This window comes from Vicugna pacos, chromosome 10, assembly GCF_048564905.1.
Source record: "Vicugna pacos chromosome 10, VicPac4, whole genome shotgun sequence".
Classification (NCBI taxonomy): Eukaryota; Metazoa; Chordata; class Mammalia; order Artiodactyla; family Camelidae; genus Vicugna; species Vicugna pacos.
The window spans coordinates 64484906-64501896 of NC_132996.1; the positions used below are offsets into that span (position 1 = coordinate 64484906).

Here is a 16991-nt window from a genome sequence, read left to right on the forward strand (position 1 = left end):
GCTATAGGTGTTATTCTTTGTAGATGGTCATTAGAACACCTCCCAACACCAACACATTTTTATTCAGATAAACTCAGACTACAAAAAAATATCAGAGGAAGCCTTCAAAGGTAGAAAACAGCCATCAAGTGTAGCCTGGGAACTGTGTTTATGGAAAAAAGTAAAAGTCTTGGAGATTTCCCAAGAGAAAGGCCGTGACATTTATGGAATAAACTATGTCAATGAACTACACATATTTGTCAACATTAGCCTCCAAAATGTCTTCCATTTCCCCAACTACTTCCTAATCCTTCATAGCAAAAATGTGTAAATTGGGAAATCCCCGTAGACACAAAGTTACACCCTGAGAAGAACGGTTAAATGGTTCATTTCCAAAAATCAGATCAGTCACTACTTCATGGTGCACTACTTTGAGAATTCAGAGGAATGAAGTGATTAATTAGAAAAGAAAGTCAAGATGTTTGCCATCAATATGGAAGGGAAAATGGTAGCAAGACAGACTATGCATCTACCATCCCAAATTTAGGAGTGGATGCATCATCCAGAGAGAAAATCAACAAGGAAATGCTGGACCTGAGCCATACACTACACTAAATAGGACGAACAGAAAAATTGAGGAGCATTCCATCCAATAGCATCAGAATACACATTTTTCTCAAGTGCATAAGAACACTTCCAGATAGATCATATGCTAGAACACAGAATAAGTATTATGAAATTTAATATTAAAATCATACCAAGTATCTTTTCCAACCACAATATGGATGAAACTAGAAATGAGCAAGAGGAAAGTGGGGAAATCTACAAGTATATGGAAACTAAACAACACATTCCTGATAAATCAATGGGTCAAATGAGAAATCAAAAAGGAAATCAAAATATCTCTAAACAACTGAAAAGAAAAACATAATACATCAAAGCCAATGGAATGCTACCAAAGCAGTTCTGAGAGGGAAGTTTATATCAATAAATACATATATTAAGAATATAGAAAACTCTCAAATAACAGCCAAAATTTACACCTCAAGGAAATAGAAAAAAAAAACAATGACCTAAGTCCAAAGTTAGCACACACACAAAAAAAGTGGGGGGAGGATAATAAATCTAAGAGGAAATAAATAAAATAGAGACAAGAAAAATAATTTTTAAAAAATCAATAAGTCCCTAAGAACTGATTTTTGAAAAGGTAAACAAAATTGATAAAAACCTTATCTAGACTAGAAAAAAAGACAGAAGACTCATATAAAATCAGAAATGAAGGAGGAAACATTACAAAATCTACTACAGAAATACATAAGTTCATAAGAGACTACTATGAACAATTATATACTGATCAATTGGATAACCTGGAAGAAATGGACAATTTCCTAGAAATATATGACCTAACAATATTGAATCAGGGAAAAAAAAGTCTGAATAGAATAAAGAGTAAGGGATTGAATCAGTAATCAAAAACCTACAAAGACAGAAAACCCCCAAACCAGGTGACTTTTCTGGTGAATTCTGCCAAACAGTTAAAGAAGGTTTAATGTCATTGCTTCTCAAATTCTTCCAAAAAACTGAACATGAGAAAATACTTCCAATCTCATTTTATAAGGAGCATTACCCTGATATTAAAACCAGATAAGAACCCCAGAAGAAAACTATAACCAATATGCCTGAAATATAGAGATGTAAATTTTTTCAACAAAATATTAGCAAATCAAATTCAACAGCACATTAAAGGATCATACACCAGGGTTAAGTGAATATTATTCCTGAGATGCAAGGATGGTTCAACATACAAAAAAAAGAAACAATACCTGTGATACACTACATTAATATAATGAAAGGTAAACATCATATGATAATTTCAACAGATACAGAAAAAACAGTTGACAAAACACTCTTTCATGATTAAAACCCTCAACAAAATGGACATAGAAAGAACACATTGCAATGTAATAAAATCCATATAGAACAAATCCACAGCTAACTCAATGGTGAAAATTTGAAAGTTTTTCCTCTAAGAACAGGAGGAAAATAAGGATGCTAATGCTCACAATTCTTTTCAATAGAGTGCTGAAAGTCTTAGCTAGAGCAACTGGGCAAGATAATAAAGTAAAAAAAAATCCAAATTGGAAATGAAGACGTAAAATTCTCATTGTTTGCAGATGATATGACCTTATATGTAGAAAATTCTAAAGACTTAACCCAAAAGTGTAAGAAGTAATCACTGAATTCAGTAAAGCTGCAGGATATAAAATGAACATTCAGAAATCAATTGCATTTCTATACAATAACAATAAAACAACTTTAAAAAAAACTTTAAAAACTATCCCATTCAAATTAGAATCAAAAATAACAAAATGCTTAAGAAGTATTTTTAAACCAAGGAAGGAAAAGATCCGTACAATGAAAACTACAAGACCCTGATGAAAGAAACTGAAAATGAAACACAAATGACAGATAGCCCAGGTTCACAAATGACAGCTATACCCATGAATAGGAATACCAAGGATTCTACAGTTTTATGGATTAATTTGGGGAATTTCCCGAGATATCATTGACCCTATAGATAGTCAGGCATCATTGTCTCTAGGCAGGTGTAGATTCAGATCTCATTTAGAGGCATGTCAACCCAAAAGGGGCATATATTGAAAGGAAATCAAAATAATTATTATTATATAAAAACAGATCCTCAAGGGAACAAATTAAATTTAAAAATGTCCTTAGGATAAATTAAGATAGGAAACATAGGCAAACATGTTTTTATCATAGTTAATTCCTTTGAAATTCAGTAAATTATTATTTTTGCTTTGACACTCAGTTAACTTTTAAATGTATTAGGCTTTGTAAACATTATCTCAGTTGATACTATATGATCCTTTACCCTCATTTTAGAGGTAAAAAAAATCAGAAACTAACAGAGTTAAAGATAATATCTTTCAAACAAGTTTCAACTGTATAGCACAAGGAACTATATTCAATATACTTTAGTAATCTATAATGAAAAAGAATATGAAAAGAAATATATGTATGTATATGTATGACTGAACCATGATGCTGCACATCAGAAATTGATGCAACATTGCAAACTGACTATATTTCAACTTTTTTAAGATAATATTCTTAAAAAATTCCAGAACTGAGAATCAGTATCTACACCTCACCCCACAGTAATACCAGAAAGTTTAGATTGCAGATTAATCTTTTCCCTGAAGGTTAGAGAATCAGAGTATGGAGAAAGAGAACCCAAGGAAGAGCCCTATGTGGAGGAGAGAGACATAAAGGACAGGGAAGAATTGAAAAATGGGAGAGACTGTGGACCATAAATTTTGCTCCAGGAAGCTCCTACTAAAAGAATCACATGGCTATAGTAATAGCACAGAATCCACTGTTCTCTATAAATCTTGCTCTCACCTTGACCCAGTTCCCCAGAAGGACAGAGTTCCAGACAAAGATTGAAAGTGTATATTTCTTTTCCAAAAGGATTTTCCAGTTGAGCCCTACTGCTCTCCACCATGGGAACTTTTGGCCATGAAATTGACTGTGTACTCACAGCCAAAGAGATGTCCACACTGGAAATCCTCTTAAATGTGTTACTAAAAGCAAAAGTGGAAAAAAAATTAAAAAGATAATTGATGGAAAAACTCTCCAGGTACTTGCTCTCTGGAGTCATGGTTGTCATGGAGCTTTTGTCCCTGCTAATTTCATGCCCCACTTTATCATGTCCCTTCTGATTCAGTTCTCTCTTCCCCTTGGATCTACCACGATCCCATGATTATAGCTTCTCTTTTAACAACTTGGAGTAATTTAAGCTGAAAGGGACATGATGACCATCTAGTCCAATACCTTCCATTTCCAGTGAGGACCTGAAGCCTGTGAAGCTAAGAGATTTACCTAAGATAATATAGCTATTTGGTAAAATAGTCTGATAACAATATACTAGACATGTGGACATGTCCCTGTTTACAAAGAACTTTCATTTTAGGTAAATACATACATACATTTTCTCAACTACCTGATCTAAATCAATTATCACAGCAGGACTGTGAGGCAGACATGGCATTATTTCCTATGCATAAGTGAGGAAATCAAGGCAAGAATGAATCAACAGAAAATCAAGTAACAATCAAGCTAAGAAGAAAGGAAAGAGAATTTTATTCAAGCCAGACTGAGGATTATAACCTGAGAAACAGATTCTCAGAAGCTCTGAGAACTGTTCCATTGATCAGGTATTGGAGATGCAGTTTTATACATTTTTGAGACAAAGAATTTTGTGTGTCATATTGACAGGTTAGCATTAATCACAGAGTTCATCAAAGATTTTTTTTGATCAGTTATGCATGGGCACAACAAGCCTTTGGTCAATGCAACCCCTTCTATAAGATGAAAAAGAAATATTAATGTTAAAATTACAATGCTGGCTTCTGAATAAAGGGACAATTTTTTCTCAAAGATTGATTTCATCTTCCTGCCTTGAGGAGGCTTGGTGAATGTATAATATAGATGCACATTGGGAAAGACCTACCACAAGAGGGATATTTCATTTATTTTTCCTTTATGTCTTTGTTTGGCTGCTTTGCCATAGAAGTATTTATGATTTTTCCTCATCATCTTCCCCCTTTTGATCATAACTCTTTCATTAGAAAGCATTAGGTGATCAATTATTTGGTCCTTCAATGACAAGTTAGTTGCTTTTCTGTCCTGGATTCATCATGTCCCTTGATGCTGGGTCTTGATAGCCCAGTTCTTTCTTTTGTTTTTAGAGGGTTATGCCAGTAGGATGCTTGGCAGGGAATTGAGGTTAATTCAAGGATGTCCAATAGGACTTATGCTAACTGTATCTTATATGTGCATTGTGCATGTCCATTATCGTATATAGAACTATAGATGTAATTGGCAGTTTAAATTCCTCTAAGCATTACTTTCTTTCTTATCAGTAAATAAGCATAGAAATATATCAATGGAGAAAAGTTCCCTAGATTATACATTTGATCAACATCTCAGTTTGTTGTACAATCACTGCATGTATGCTTTCAGCAGTAGACTTACAGCAAGCAGTGATACAATGTCATGAGCAATTTGATAGCTAGGAAAAGGGTAATAAAGCACATTATGAAAATAATAATTGTCTGTAAAACAGAGTAAAAAAAAGTTGCCTAATCCTAAGGGGAACCAACTAAACAGGTCATTTAATGGGTCAGTCTTTCTTACATCTTGTAACCAATTTGTTTTTTGGCAAATTTTTTCTAGGTGTGTCACAACCTCTCCAGAAGTGTTGATGTGAATGCAACAAGTAGTGTCAACAATAGCACAAATGCCTCCTTGTTTGGCCAGTAGAAAATCTATGGCAATTCTGTTATTTAATACTACTTGGGCTAAGGAATTTAGGGACTTCTGTTGTGCTGCAATCCTTTTTGCAGTTTCTTCAGCCATTTCACCAATGGTGGCTGATAGATTTCTAAGCACATCCCTGGTTACATGTATTCCTCCAATAGGAACCAATATTCCTAAAAGATTTTCACCACTAAGTACTTTGGTATCCTCATAGCATAGTTCTCTTGACTCCATAATGGGGAGGAAAAGGAGGTCCATCTGTCTCTCTGTATATAGACAATGGGGTAACATAACTTTCCAATAAGCATAAATCTTCTACTTGCCAGCTATTAAGACATTTATGAGCTCGCCCTTGGGAAGGTGAGTAGGTTCCAAGACACAATCTGGGGGAATACAAGTGATTCCTCCCAGAGTGCTTTTGTTGATAGCTTTGTTAATTGGAAGTCTTGTTAACACAATATTAAACCATGGGTCATTTCTCTTGCAGGCTTTCCAAAAACTACCTGTATGATATTTGATGTGGGGGAATGGCTGGCACAAGTGACTTGTATTTTTCTCTTTTAGACATCTGTTGAGCAAGGGATGGAGCAAAAGGGTCTTAGGGTAAGTTGTGTCCAGTCTCTTAGAATTGAAGACAGTGTCAGACAAAGGATGGACATATATTAATATGCTGGGGAATTTGAACCTGAAAGATCTGAGTATGAACACCTGAAAAGTCAGTGACAGGAATTCCAAGGGGGTTAAATTGGCCTTGTATTGACCAAGGAATTTGATGACCAATGCAACAATCAGTTAAACTGCCCCTAGTACCTATACTTTGTGACAGTTTTGCTAAAAAGTTTTCTTTCCATCCTAAACATTGGGGGAAATGCATAGCTAGAAATAGAATGATAACTTGCAATTCGGATAGAGATACAGATGTTTTCATATGCAGACAGTTTGAGCTAGTAAGATAGGCCTCACAGGCCTGGTCCAGACTCTTAAGTTAGCTGTCTAACACTGCTACCATTTTATTCTCATCCTGGCTTGGTGGGGCCTTTCTTAGTTAGTCAAAGCCAGTGTCAGAAATAGGAGTTGCAGTCCATTCAGGAGAGGAGGCCTTTTTAAAGTGAGAAATGTGAATCCAAAAGATTACTCCTTTAAGTTCTGCAGCACAGGGATTTGCTAACAATACCTGATATGGTCCTTTCCAACGTGGTTGTAAGTCCTTTATTTGATGTCTCTTCTGATAGACAAAATCCCCAGGCTGTAAACTGTGGTCCTTTAAGTCTTCGTCACCCAGGAGCTGGGGAAGGAATTAGTTACTAATTTTTCATTGTCTTTAAGGTTTTTGATGAATCCTTGGCAATAACTTAAAATACCACCTTTAAGAAGTGCTGGTTCATACGTACCTTCATTTAGATGCATAGTTAACCCAGTAATTATTTCAAGAGGAGACAATTGATATTACCAAAGTGACCTAAGGTTGAGGGGTACCAAGGGAAGAGCTCTGGGTCATGGAAGATTAAAAGCCTCCGAAATTTCAGCCAATTGTGTTTTAATTGTGCTATTAATCCTTTCCAGTAATAGTGAAAATTGAGGGTGATAGGCACTGTGAAAATACTGCATTATCAGTCAAATCTTTCTGTTACCAAGTAGAAACTCATTCTGCTCAATGCAGGGCAAGCCATTAAATTGGGAGATGAGGTGTTGGGACAAGGAATAACAACTCTATTTGGAAAGCCGGCCGACTGAGAAGATGGGGGACTGATGTGCTAGAGAACCATTTTCAAGTCAGAATTCAGACTCCATTTATACTACAAAGAGGAAGGAATATGGAATCAGATTAGTTCTTCCCTATTACAAATGGATTTAATAATCTATCCAGCAAAACGGATTCCCCAGTTGCTATGCAACTCAGGAGGAATTCCTCAAACTTGAATTATTCTTTCCAATATTAATTTGCCTACAGTTCAGGCTATTGCTCTTCTGCAAGAAAATTCCTCCACCCAGTTTGAAAACATGCATATCATTGCCAGGATGAATTTGTAGCCTTGAGAGGAAGGCACCTAGATAAATTCCAGTTGCCAGACTTCAAAGAGTCTCTTAGGAGTGGGAAAGTGGCCTTGAGAGCCATGAAGGGGTTTACCAGGATTATATTTAAGACAGACAGAACATCAGTCATAAACCTTATGAGCTACAGTGGGAGAAGGTTTCCAGATATATTGTTTTCCCCATAATATCATTTTCCAGGTGCCCAATGGGTCAGGGAATGTACATGCTGGAACAAGGGTAATTGGGCACTTACAGGCCTTTTATTTGATCCAAAACACATTTATGAGATGGAGTCAGAAAATCCCCGCTTTTTCCCCCAGGCCTGCTCTTCATCCTCTGAAGCTAGTTCTTGAGCCTGCAAAAGAGATTTTTTAATATTTTCATCAGAGTTATGTTTGAGCAGAAGACATTCTCAAAGGTGGGCAGGGGGCAAGATTCAAGGCAATAGTTTTGGTTTCTATTAAGTCAGATTTAGAATGTCCAGGTATTTTAATGATAGCCAGCTGTTTTGTCAATTGATTGGAGTCTAATAGTTTTGAGATTAGCTGTCCATTCTTTATAGGCTGACCAAAAAGAGGTGAGAAATCCTCTGTTTCCACAGCATCTCAAAATCATGAGCCACTCCAAAGGCATAGTGGCTGTCAGTGTAAATATTTGCTATTTGATCCTTGGCTAACTGACAAGCCCTAATGAATGCAATCTATTCTACTTGTTGGGCTGATTTGGTTCTGGTAAATAAGCACTTTTCAGTTATTTCTACCACTGAAGTTACTTCATGCCCAGCTGGATAATGTCCCTGCACATCCTTTAAATAGGATCCATCTGTAAACCAAATTAGATCAGCATTATCAATGGGAACTTCTTGTAAGTCAGTCCTAGGAGTAAGAAAATGGCCAGTGGTAAAGTCATATTGGGTGAAAAGAGTAACAATACTTTGTAAGAGGTCAATCTACGCACAGAATAGTGTTGAGTATGATGAGATTTTCAGAGTGGTTCAACTGAGTGAGGAACATAAACGGTCAGAGAGGAACACACTACAGGTTCCTCAGTGGCTTTTCGTAAGAGAGCTGTCCCCTGAAATAACCCTCATACACAGTGAGAGCCCTTTTGCCAGCAAATCTAACTATTGACTATAATGTCCCATGGGTCAATGCTGGTCACATTGCCTCGGTTTAATATACCAGAGCGTATCCTCTATCTTCATTTTAAAAAAAAAGGAAAAATGGTCATTTATAATTAGGATGGCCTATGCTGGAGCCTGAGCTAATGCAGATTTTAAAGCATTTCAGTCTCTTCTCTTTCTATCATCCATTCAATTAGGTCTAGTTGGTCAGACTTAAAACTGCATAGAGACGTTGGGAAAGAGGGAAAAACTAGTACCCATAGCCTACAACATCCAGTTAGACCTAGAAATCCTCTTAGTTGTTTCTTTGTTTGGGGAAGTGAGAAAGCTGGGGTTCCCTGATTCTTTCAGAGTCAATCAACAATCCTTCCTTAGATACTAAATGACCTAAGTATTTCTCAGTTGGTAAGCAGAACTGTAGTTTGTCTTCGGACACCTTATGCCTCTTAGATGCTAATTGTTGCAACAGATGGATAGTGTCTCCTTGGCAGTCCTGTTCAGTTCTAGAACACAAAAGTAAATCATCCACATATTGAATTAAAGCAGAGCCATTAGGAAAGTGTACATCAGCCAAGTCAGCTTTAAGTATCTGAGAAAAAATAAGTAGGTCTTTCAGCATAGTACTGGGGCATAACCATGCAGGTATGCTGATGGCCTTCTCGTGTACAGGCAAAGCGGTATTGGCTTCTTTTTCTACTGGAATAGTAAAGAATGCATGACACAGGTCTATTACTGAGAGATAACAGGAATAACAGTGTCCCCTGGAATGGGCGAGACCAGAGTGTGAGGATTAGGAACCACATGATGGCGAGGGCTCACGATGTTATTTATAGCTCTTAGGGCTTGAGCAACACTTTAGCCTTTTCCGTTTGGCTTTCTTACAGGTAAAGTCGGAGTAATGCAAGGACTGGTGTGAGGAATCATAAGTCTTTTCTTAAGGAATTCCTAAATAATAGATCTTATTCCACTTAATGCCTCTGGCCTTAGTGGATATCCCAATATTGGATAGCTTGGAATTACCAACAGTTACTCTAATAGGAGCAGCCATTTTAACTTTCCCAATCTCTGAGGAAGAAGGAGACCACAATTCCTTAGGCATTTGTCATAGTAAACCATTAATTTCTTCTTAATGTGTCTGAATTTTCATTTCATAACCACTTATGTTCTAATCTGCCTCTATATCTTCTAAACGTAAAATCATTTCATCTCTAGATGAAAAGGTGACATAAGTGTTATATGACTCCAAAAAAGTCTCATCCAATCGAATGAGTTGGACTACATTTCATCAAAAGGGATATACGTCTCCCTGTGATAGTTCTAAGCGGAAAGGCTATTGACTCTGATTTTGAAACCTGCATGGGAAAATTTGAAATTCCTACCATTTGAATTGATTGTTTACTCTGAGGGAGAGGCAATGAATAAGGATAGGGTTAAGAACAGATAATGTCACCCCACCATGTCTACAAGGGCCTTAGAAGTTTCCCCTCCGATTGTTATTTCAATTTCCCCTAAGGTATTTGTGAGGAAAAGGGGAAATACCGTCTTGAAATCAAAATCCTCAGAGCACCCTTGCCTGCTTTTTTTTTTAATGGAAGTACTGGGAATTGAACCCAGGATCTCATTCATGGTAAGCATGTGCTCTACCCACCCTCAATTCTGTTCTTTTTAAATGTTGCTTTATTCTAAGCCTCACTTGAATTTGTGGCAATCTCACAATGAAAAAGAATATGAAAATAAATTTATGTATATGCATGACTGCGACATGCTGTACACCAGAAATTGACACATTGTAACTGACTATACTTCAATTAAAAAATAAAAGTAACACCGTATTATATGTCAAATACACTTCAATTAAAAATAAAATTTTGGGGGGGAGGCTGTAGCTCAGTGGGAGAGTGCTAGCCTAGCATGTATGAGGTCCTGGGTTCAATCCCCAGTACCTCCATCAAAAAAAAAGTAAATAAATAAACCTAATTACCTTCCCCCTCAAAAAAAAAATTAAAAAAAAAAAAGAAAAAAAAAGAAAAAGAAAATTTTTAAAAAGGACACATACTAAATACCAAAAGGAGAAAAAAAGGATAAGGAAGTAACAGCGAGTTACACCCAGCTGTAATTGTCCAGTAAAACTGAATCAAATGAATAAAGAAGGCTAGCATCTTCATCAAAGATGTTAATTGGCTGAAGCAGGAAAATCTCGTGTATGGTCTTCTGTTGAAAAACTATCAGGGATGGCATCTATGATAAGAAACAATCCCAGAACCTTCAGAGATCTGAAAGCCACAGACACCAAAAATGTTAAACAGAGAAGGAATATTTGCTTTGCCTTCTGGTGGAAAAAAAGAAAAGAGAGAGACTATAAGAAAAAAAAAGTGTCATCCAAACAGATAATGCAGATAATACAGCAAATTATAAATAGTATGTATAACAGGAAATAGAGGGAAAATTGGACTGGGAGGTGTGTGGAAATGCAGGACTTCTCAGAATCCACCTTTTCTTGATTAGGCTCCAGGACAGCTCCCAGCTGCATCTCAACCCCAGACAGAGTCTCATTTCCAGTTGTATTCTAGACTGGGGGTCAAGCTGAAGGGTGAGATGACCCCTGCCAGGTTACTTCTTCAGCTTATAGTTGTTAGAAAATGAACTATGTGTTTCTGTGTGTGTTTGATATAAGCACTTCTTTCCTCGGGTCCATATGGATCAGTCTTGCTCCTTAAGGATTTCTTAAGATGAAAACAACCCAGCCTCCCATTGCATAAGAGGTTTATTAGAATAACATGAATATACCACACAATATCAACAAAACCCTTTACAGACGCCAGCTTTGCTATTTATGTTGAATAAATCTAACCTGGTATCGTGATTCTCCCTCAGGAGAGCTTTGCTCTGAGAGAGATGAAACCTCTGTTCTTCCATGAGGTCTCCCTGGATCCCAGATGCCTGATTTATTTCTAGACTGTGGTCCCACCAAAGTGTGTGGTCTGCATGTCTTCCTACCAGATGGTGTCAGCCATCTAGTCTGGCAACACTGATGGAAGATGCTGGCACATCCCGTTTATAACAGTTCCAAGCCATGACTGCAACAGCCCACTGACTATTTCTTTACTTGCCCCTGGGCAGATCCATAAGCAGCATTGCTCATAGGAGATTTTGGCCAGCATTAGAAAGGGAGTGGGAAGCATGAAGAGTGAGGACAGAATAAAGGCAGCAAAGGTCTGATACAAGCAGTTGGTGTTTCTTCCCCAGTCACTTAAGAGATGTTATGACAAGGAGACACACCAAGAGTTCAGGGAAGGTAGTTGTTGATCAAGCTAATGGGACAACGCTGGGATACGTGGTTTCTCTCTTTCCATGCAAGACAGTCAGACTCTCCCTGCCCAGTTGTAGGTCAGGGAGACTCAAATCAGTTATCTGGACACAGGGAAGTGAAATGGAAATGTTTCCTTAATTGTGTGAATGATCAGAATAGGCAAGTTCTAGGTTTGCCTAGATTTAAGACTAGAAACATGAGACCATTAATCTTTAGAAAAAAGTTTAAAATCTCATCAGAGCTCACTTAATGCATCAGTCACTAATTGGGGAGTGTGTGAATGAGTGTGTGTGTGTGTGTGATCATATATACCCACCCAAAAAATTAGGGGAATGTAGGTGGACAATAATCAGGTTTCTGAAGATGCTAAAAATGAAACCATAAAACAAGTCATAATACATAATTAAAATGTATAAAAGAGGCATTTTAGAGACAAAATATTTCCTGTATCAAAAGAAGGAAAACCTGTCAATTAATCAATCTGTAAATAATATATTGATTAAAAAGAAAAATGGTCACTTAGAAGAGAGGGAAATGAATGCTTGCAGAGAAAACTTAGTAGTGCCCTGGAGCAGGGGCTCAGCCTGTCTGTACCCCGTGTCCGGACATCTCAGGTGCTGACACACATCATCCACTTTGCTTTGATTCCTTTCTTTCCAAATAGACTTTTGATCATAACTTGCCTTTCCATGTGGTTTCTTCAACAGGACGAAGAATTGTGCCACTGGCACAAGTAAAAGCTTGGCGGCTTTGTTCTTCACTGAAAACTAAAAACGGCATTCCGGCTTCTGCAGCTAGCTATGCTGAACTTGGTTAGCTTTTGTCCATCTGGAAAAGATTCTCAGAGGTCGCGAAATGAGCACCATGCCCAGAATTGTGGTAATTTTACCAAAGTGAATTCGTCCCCAGCTAGCTAGCCACCCCCTGGAGACAGCTGTACCCTGTCCTGTTTCAAATGACTATAAATTACCTGATTCTTTTAGTGCCAAAAATATTCTGCTTAATGCATGCCTGTTCATATGCTCCATAATAAATGCGCTTGTTTGGGAAGTTTTATTTAACCTGTGGCTGATTAGAAGCCCCGGATCATTTTTGCTTTATTCGGGCTTTGTACCAATCCCCATCTTAAGCACTAGATTGCAGGATAATTATTGAATGAGCATTACTTTCTCCTGGGTAGCTGAGCAACCTGCAAAAACGCCTTATATCTTCTCAATGAAAAGAGAAAATTTCCATAAGTAGCAAACCTATATGTGGCCAAACAAAAGAGATTCTTATAAAGACCTTATAGTCAGAGTCTTTGCTCATCAAAAAAAAAAATAGATATAATAATAGACCAGTGATAGTCCACATAAATCCAAAGCATGAGGCTTATTTATTCATTCATTCATTCATTTTTCCAACGACTCCTGGCATTAGGGGAATTTAAGATTAGCTACCAAAGGTAAGTTGAAGGATAGGAGTTCAGTGAACTGGAGCACACATGAAGAAAGATGGAAGAAAAATGGCAATAAGGAAAAGGCAATGTGTCCAGGTAGCTGACAGACTTAGGACAATGGTAGCATTTCTACACGTGGCCACTTCTATGAATCTGAGTTATTTCTGTTTCCCTAAGGACTGCTTCCTGAATGCAAAAGAAAGAGCAGGGGTGAGACGTTATAGGCATGCTATTACATCCCAATTTGAGTAGACACTATGAAGTTATTTCCTCTGTCTCTTTTTAACACATTAACCTGGATTTTTCCTGATTTATATAAAACTGTCTAATGATATTGACTAATTGACTGATAAAATGAGCTAGTATTTATTAAATATAAAATATACCAAGCACTAGGCTAAGCCCTTTTTCATGCATACCCTCAATTAATTGTTGCATTAATCATGAGGTAGATAGAAGTATTATTCTCATTTTTACACATGAGAAAAATGGAGCTTGTAAATAACTTACCTAAGGCCACATACTTGCAAAATGGCAGAGATGAGGTTAATAATTACAGGTCTGATGACTTAAGAATACTTAACAAATACTCTTAACCAGTCTTTGCAAACTCACTTTCCAATGTGTCAAAGCTATTACGGAGGTCAACTTTTCTACCAAACTAAGAAAATGTCTTCTATTTCTTTGGCTCAGATGGTGATAAATTATAATATAACCTCATTAGAAGGAAAGGCAACTGTTTTAGAAAAAGTATGCCCCTTTTTAGATTATAATGCTGTATATTCCTGACCTACCTTAAGAATCTCCACCCCGAATGCTGGACTAACATTTTTTTCAATATTTTCCTCCTACAGACACAAACTCTTATTGTCATGCTCCAGGTTAGTCAGTCTTAGTCATGGTGAAGTTTCTGCTAAAAGGAGCATTTATAATCTCAATCTATGCAATGCTATTCATTCTAGAAACTAATAATGGCCAAACTGTTTTCCCATAACCAATTGGAAACTGGTTAAGGGAATATTTGAAAAAAAAAAAAAAGCCTGGTCAGCACAAATTGTTGTGCATGACATGGAAGGCTGAACAAGTGACCCAGCTCACAGCTTCACCGTAACCATTATACCAGGGTCAGAAAAATCAATGCCCACGAGAAAGCAAACAATCCCTTTTCACACCTTTCCTCATGGCATCTTTAATCTCCGTATTCCTCAGACTGTAGACGATGGGATTCACCATCGGGATCACCAGAGCATAGAATATGGATGCCACCTTGTCCTGGTCCAGGGAGTAGCTGGAACTAGGTCGCATGTACACAAAGAGACCCGAACCGTAGAAGAGGGTCACAGCAGTCAGGTGAGAGGCGCAGGTACTGAAGGCCTTGGTCCTACCTTTAGCTGAGCTGATACTCAGCACAGCAGCAACAATGTAACCATAGGAGATGAGGATCACAAGGACAGATGCCACCCCAACAACAGCACCCACGAGGAAGTTCACCACCTGGCTGGTGAAGGTATCAGAGCATGACAGAACCAGGACCGGAGGAAGGTCACAGAAGAAGTGGTTGATCGTGTTGGGCCCACAGAAATCATGCTGATAGACAGAGTAGGTTTCTACCAAAGCACTGAGGAATCCACCTGCATAGGCCCCAGCCACCATCTTCAAACAAAGTGAATGGGATATGAGGGCTGTGTAGAGCAATGGGTTGCAGATTGCAGCATACCGGTCATACGCCATGGCTGCCAAAAGAAAGCATTCTGTCAACCCCATTCCACAGAAGACAAAGTACTGCGTGGCACAGCCAACAAAGGAAATGGTTTTCTGCTCTGTGATGATGTCAGAGAGCATCTTGGGTGTTGTGGAGGACACATAGCAGATATCCAGGAAGGACAGGTTACTGAGGAAGAAGTACATGGGCATGTGCAGGTGAGAGTCCATCCTGATGAGGGCGATGAGGCTCAGGTTCCAGGCTAGTGTCAGGAGATAAATCCCCAGAAATAAAACAAAAAGGAAAATCTTCATTCGAGGATGATCTGAAAATCCCAGGAGGATGAATTTTGTCACACTTGTGTTGTTCCTGCCTTCAGCCATAGACTTGCTTCCTGCACAAGGGGAAGAAGCAATCCTGTGACCAGTTAGACTTTGTTATTAGATGAGTGGGTATTTCCTAGAAGATCATACAGTTAACACCAAGTTTAGCCACCTGCTAGGCAAGGTCTTCTCGGAGGAAGGCAACCTGCGATAATCTCTTGGCACTGTAAAACCGTATGCTATATAATTTGTTGACTGGAAGAGAATTAGTCTGATAGAACAGAGAATGACTAGGAGCCAGTAATCTGAATTTTGTCCACAGCTCCACTCCTAACTCCCTGGGGGCTGTGAAGAAGTCATTTCACTTCATGGGATTCTCATTTCCTGAACTGAAAAATAGGAGGGTTGAATCAGATGAGTCTCAAGGCTCCTTGGACTTGGGTCTTTTATGGCTTTTTAGATGTCCAGACTTGAAAATGTAAGCTCAAGTTAACAATAAAGTTAGGAATGTCTTATCTTTTACATATCTTTGGTATAAGAATACAAAAAAGGGGCTGGTTTTTTTTAAGGAGCTAAATACAACGGGGTATAATATTTTACATATTCCATTTTGAGGGAGAAAATTCAACCCATAATAAAAACAGCCTATTCTTTTAGGTAGTAAAACTAAAGGGGGAAAATATATGTTTTTATTTATATATATATATATATATATATATATATATATATTACACATATGCATACATGCTTAGAATTTTTCTAATTATATAATAAGTTTTTATATAAGTCACTGCATAAAATGCATTAAAAGATTAAAATTTGGACTAACCATGTTCATTATAATTCACAATAGTCAAGATATGGAAACAACTTAATGTCCATTGATGGATGAATGGATAAAGAAAATTTGAAATAGATGGTAGATAGATAGATAGATAAATAATGGAATATTATTCACCATGATAAAGAAGAAAATCTTGTCTTTTGCAACAATATGGATGAACACAAAAGACATTATGCAAAGTGAAATAAGCCAGACACAGAAGAACAAATTCCACATGATCTCACTTGTACGTGGAATCTTAAAAAGTCAAACTTACAAAAGCCGACAGTAGAATGGTGGTTACCAGGAGCTCGGATGAGGTGGGGAAGAGGAGGGGAGATGTTGGTTAAAGGGTGCAAAGTTCCAGTTACTCAGGATAAATAAGTTCTGGAGATCTATTGAACATCATGGTGACAATAGTTAACATTATTGTATACTTGAAAGTTTTCTAAGAAGATAGATCTTAAATCTTCTCAATACACACACACACACAGGTAACTATGTAGAGGTGATAGATAAGTTATTTACCTTGATTGTGATTTTTCACAACATATGCACATATATAAAAAACAACAAATTGTACATCTTAAATATATGCCATTTAATATATGTTAAAGATCTGTCTATAAAGTTGTTCAAATAAATAGTCCTCCTAGCTTTGTGTTTTCTAAACATTTTAAATCTCCCCACAATCAGTCACTGATGGATCAGCCAAAACCAAGAAGAGCCAAGACAACTCTCCACTATGACGTCAATCTATTAATCCCACCAAAGAGGAAATTGGATGAGTTTGGTGTTTCTCATCTTAGCGAAATCTTCCCTACCAGAATGTAAGCTACTCAAAGGCAGGCGGGGTGTTTTATGTGTTCTGTTTATTTATCTATCCTGAGTCCCTAGAAGAGTGTCTGTGATGTTG

The 16991-nt window shown here is 37.5% G+C and overlaps 1 protein-coding gene across 1 annotated transcript; it reads right to left on the bottom strand.

Moving 5' to 3' along the window:
* Positions 1–14313: 14313 nt before the first annotated feature.
* LOC102530501 (olfactory receptor 5A2) lies at positions 14314–15325 on the bottom strand. Its single transcript, XM_006214903.3, has one exon. The coding sequence runs from the start codon at positions 15310–15312 to the stop codon at positions 14362–14364; it is 951 nt and encodes a 316-aa protein (XP_006214965.2). The 5' UTR covers positions 15313–15325; the 3' UTR covers positions 14314–14361.
* Positions 15326–16991: the final 1666 nt, after the last annotated feature.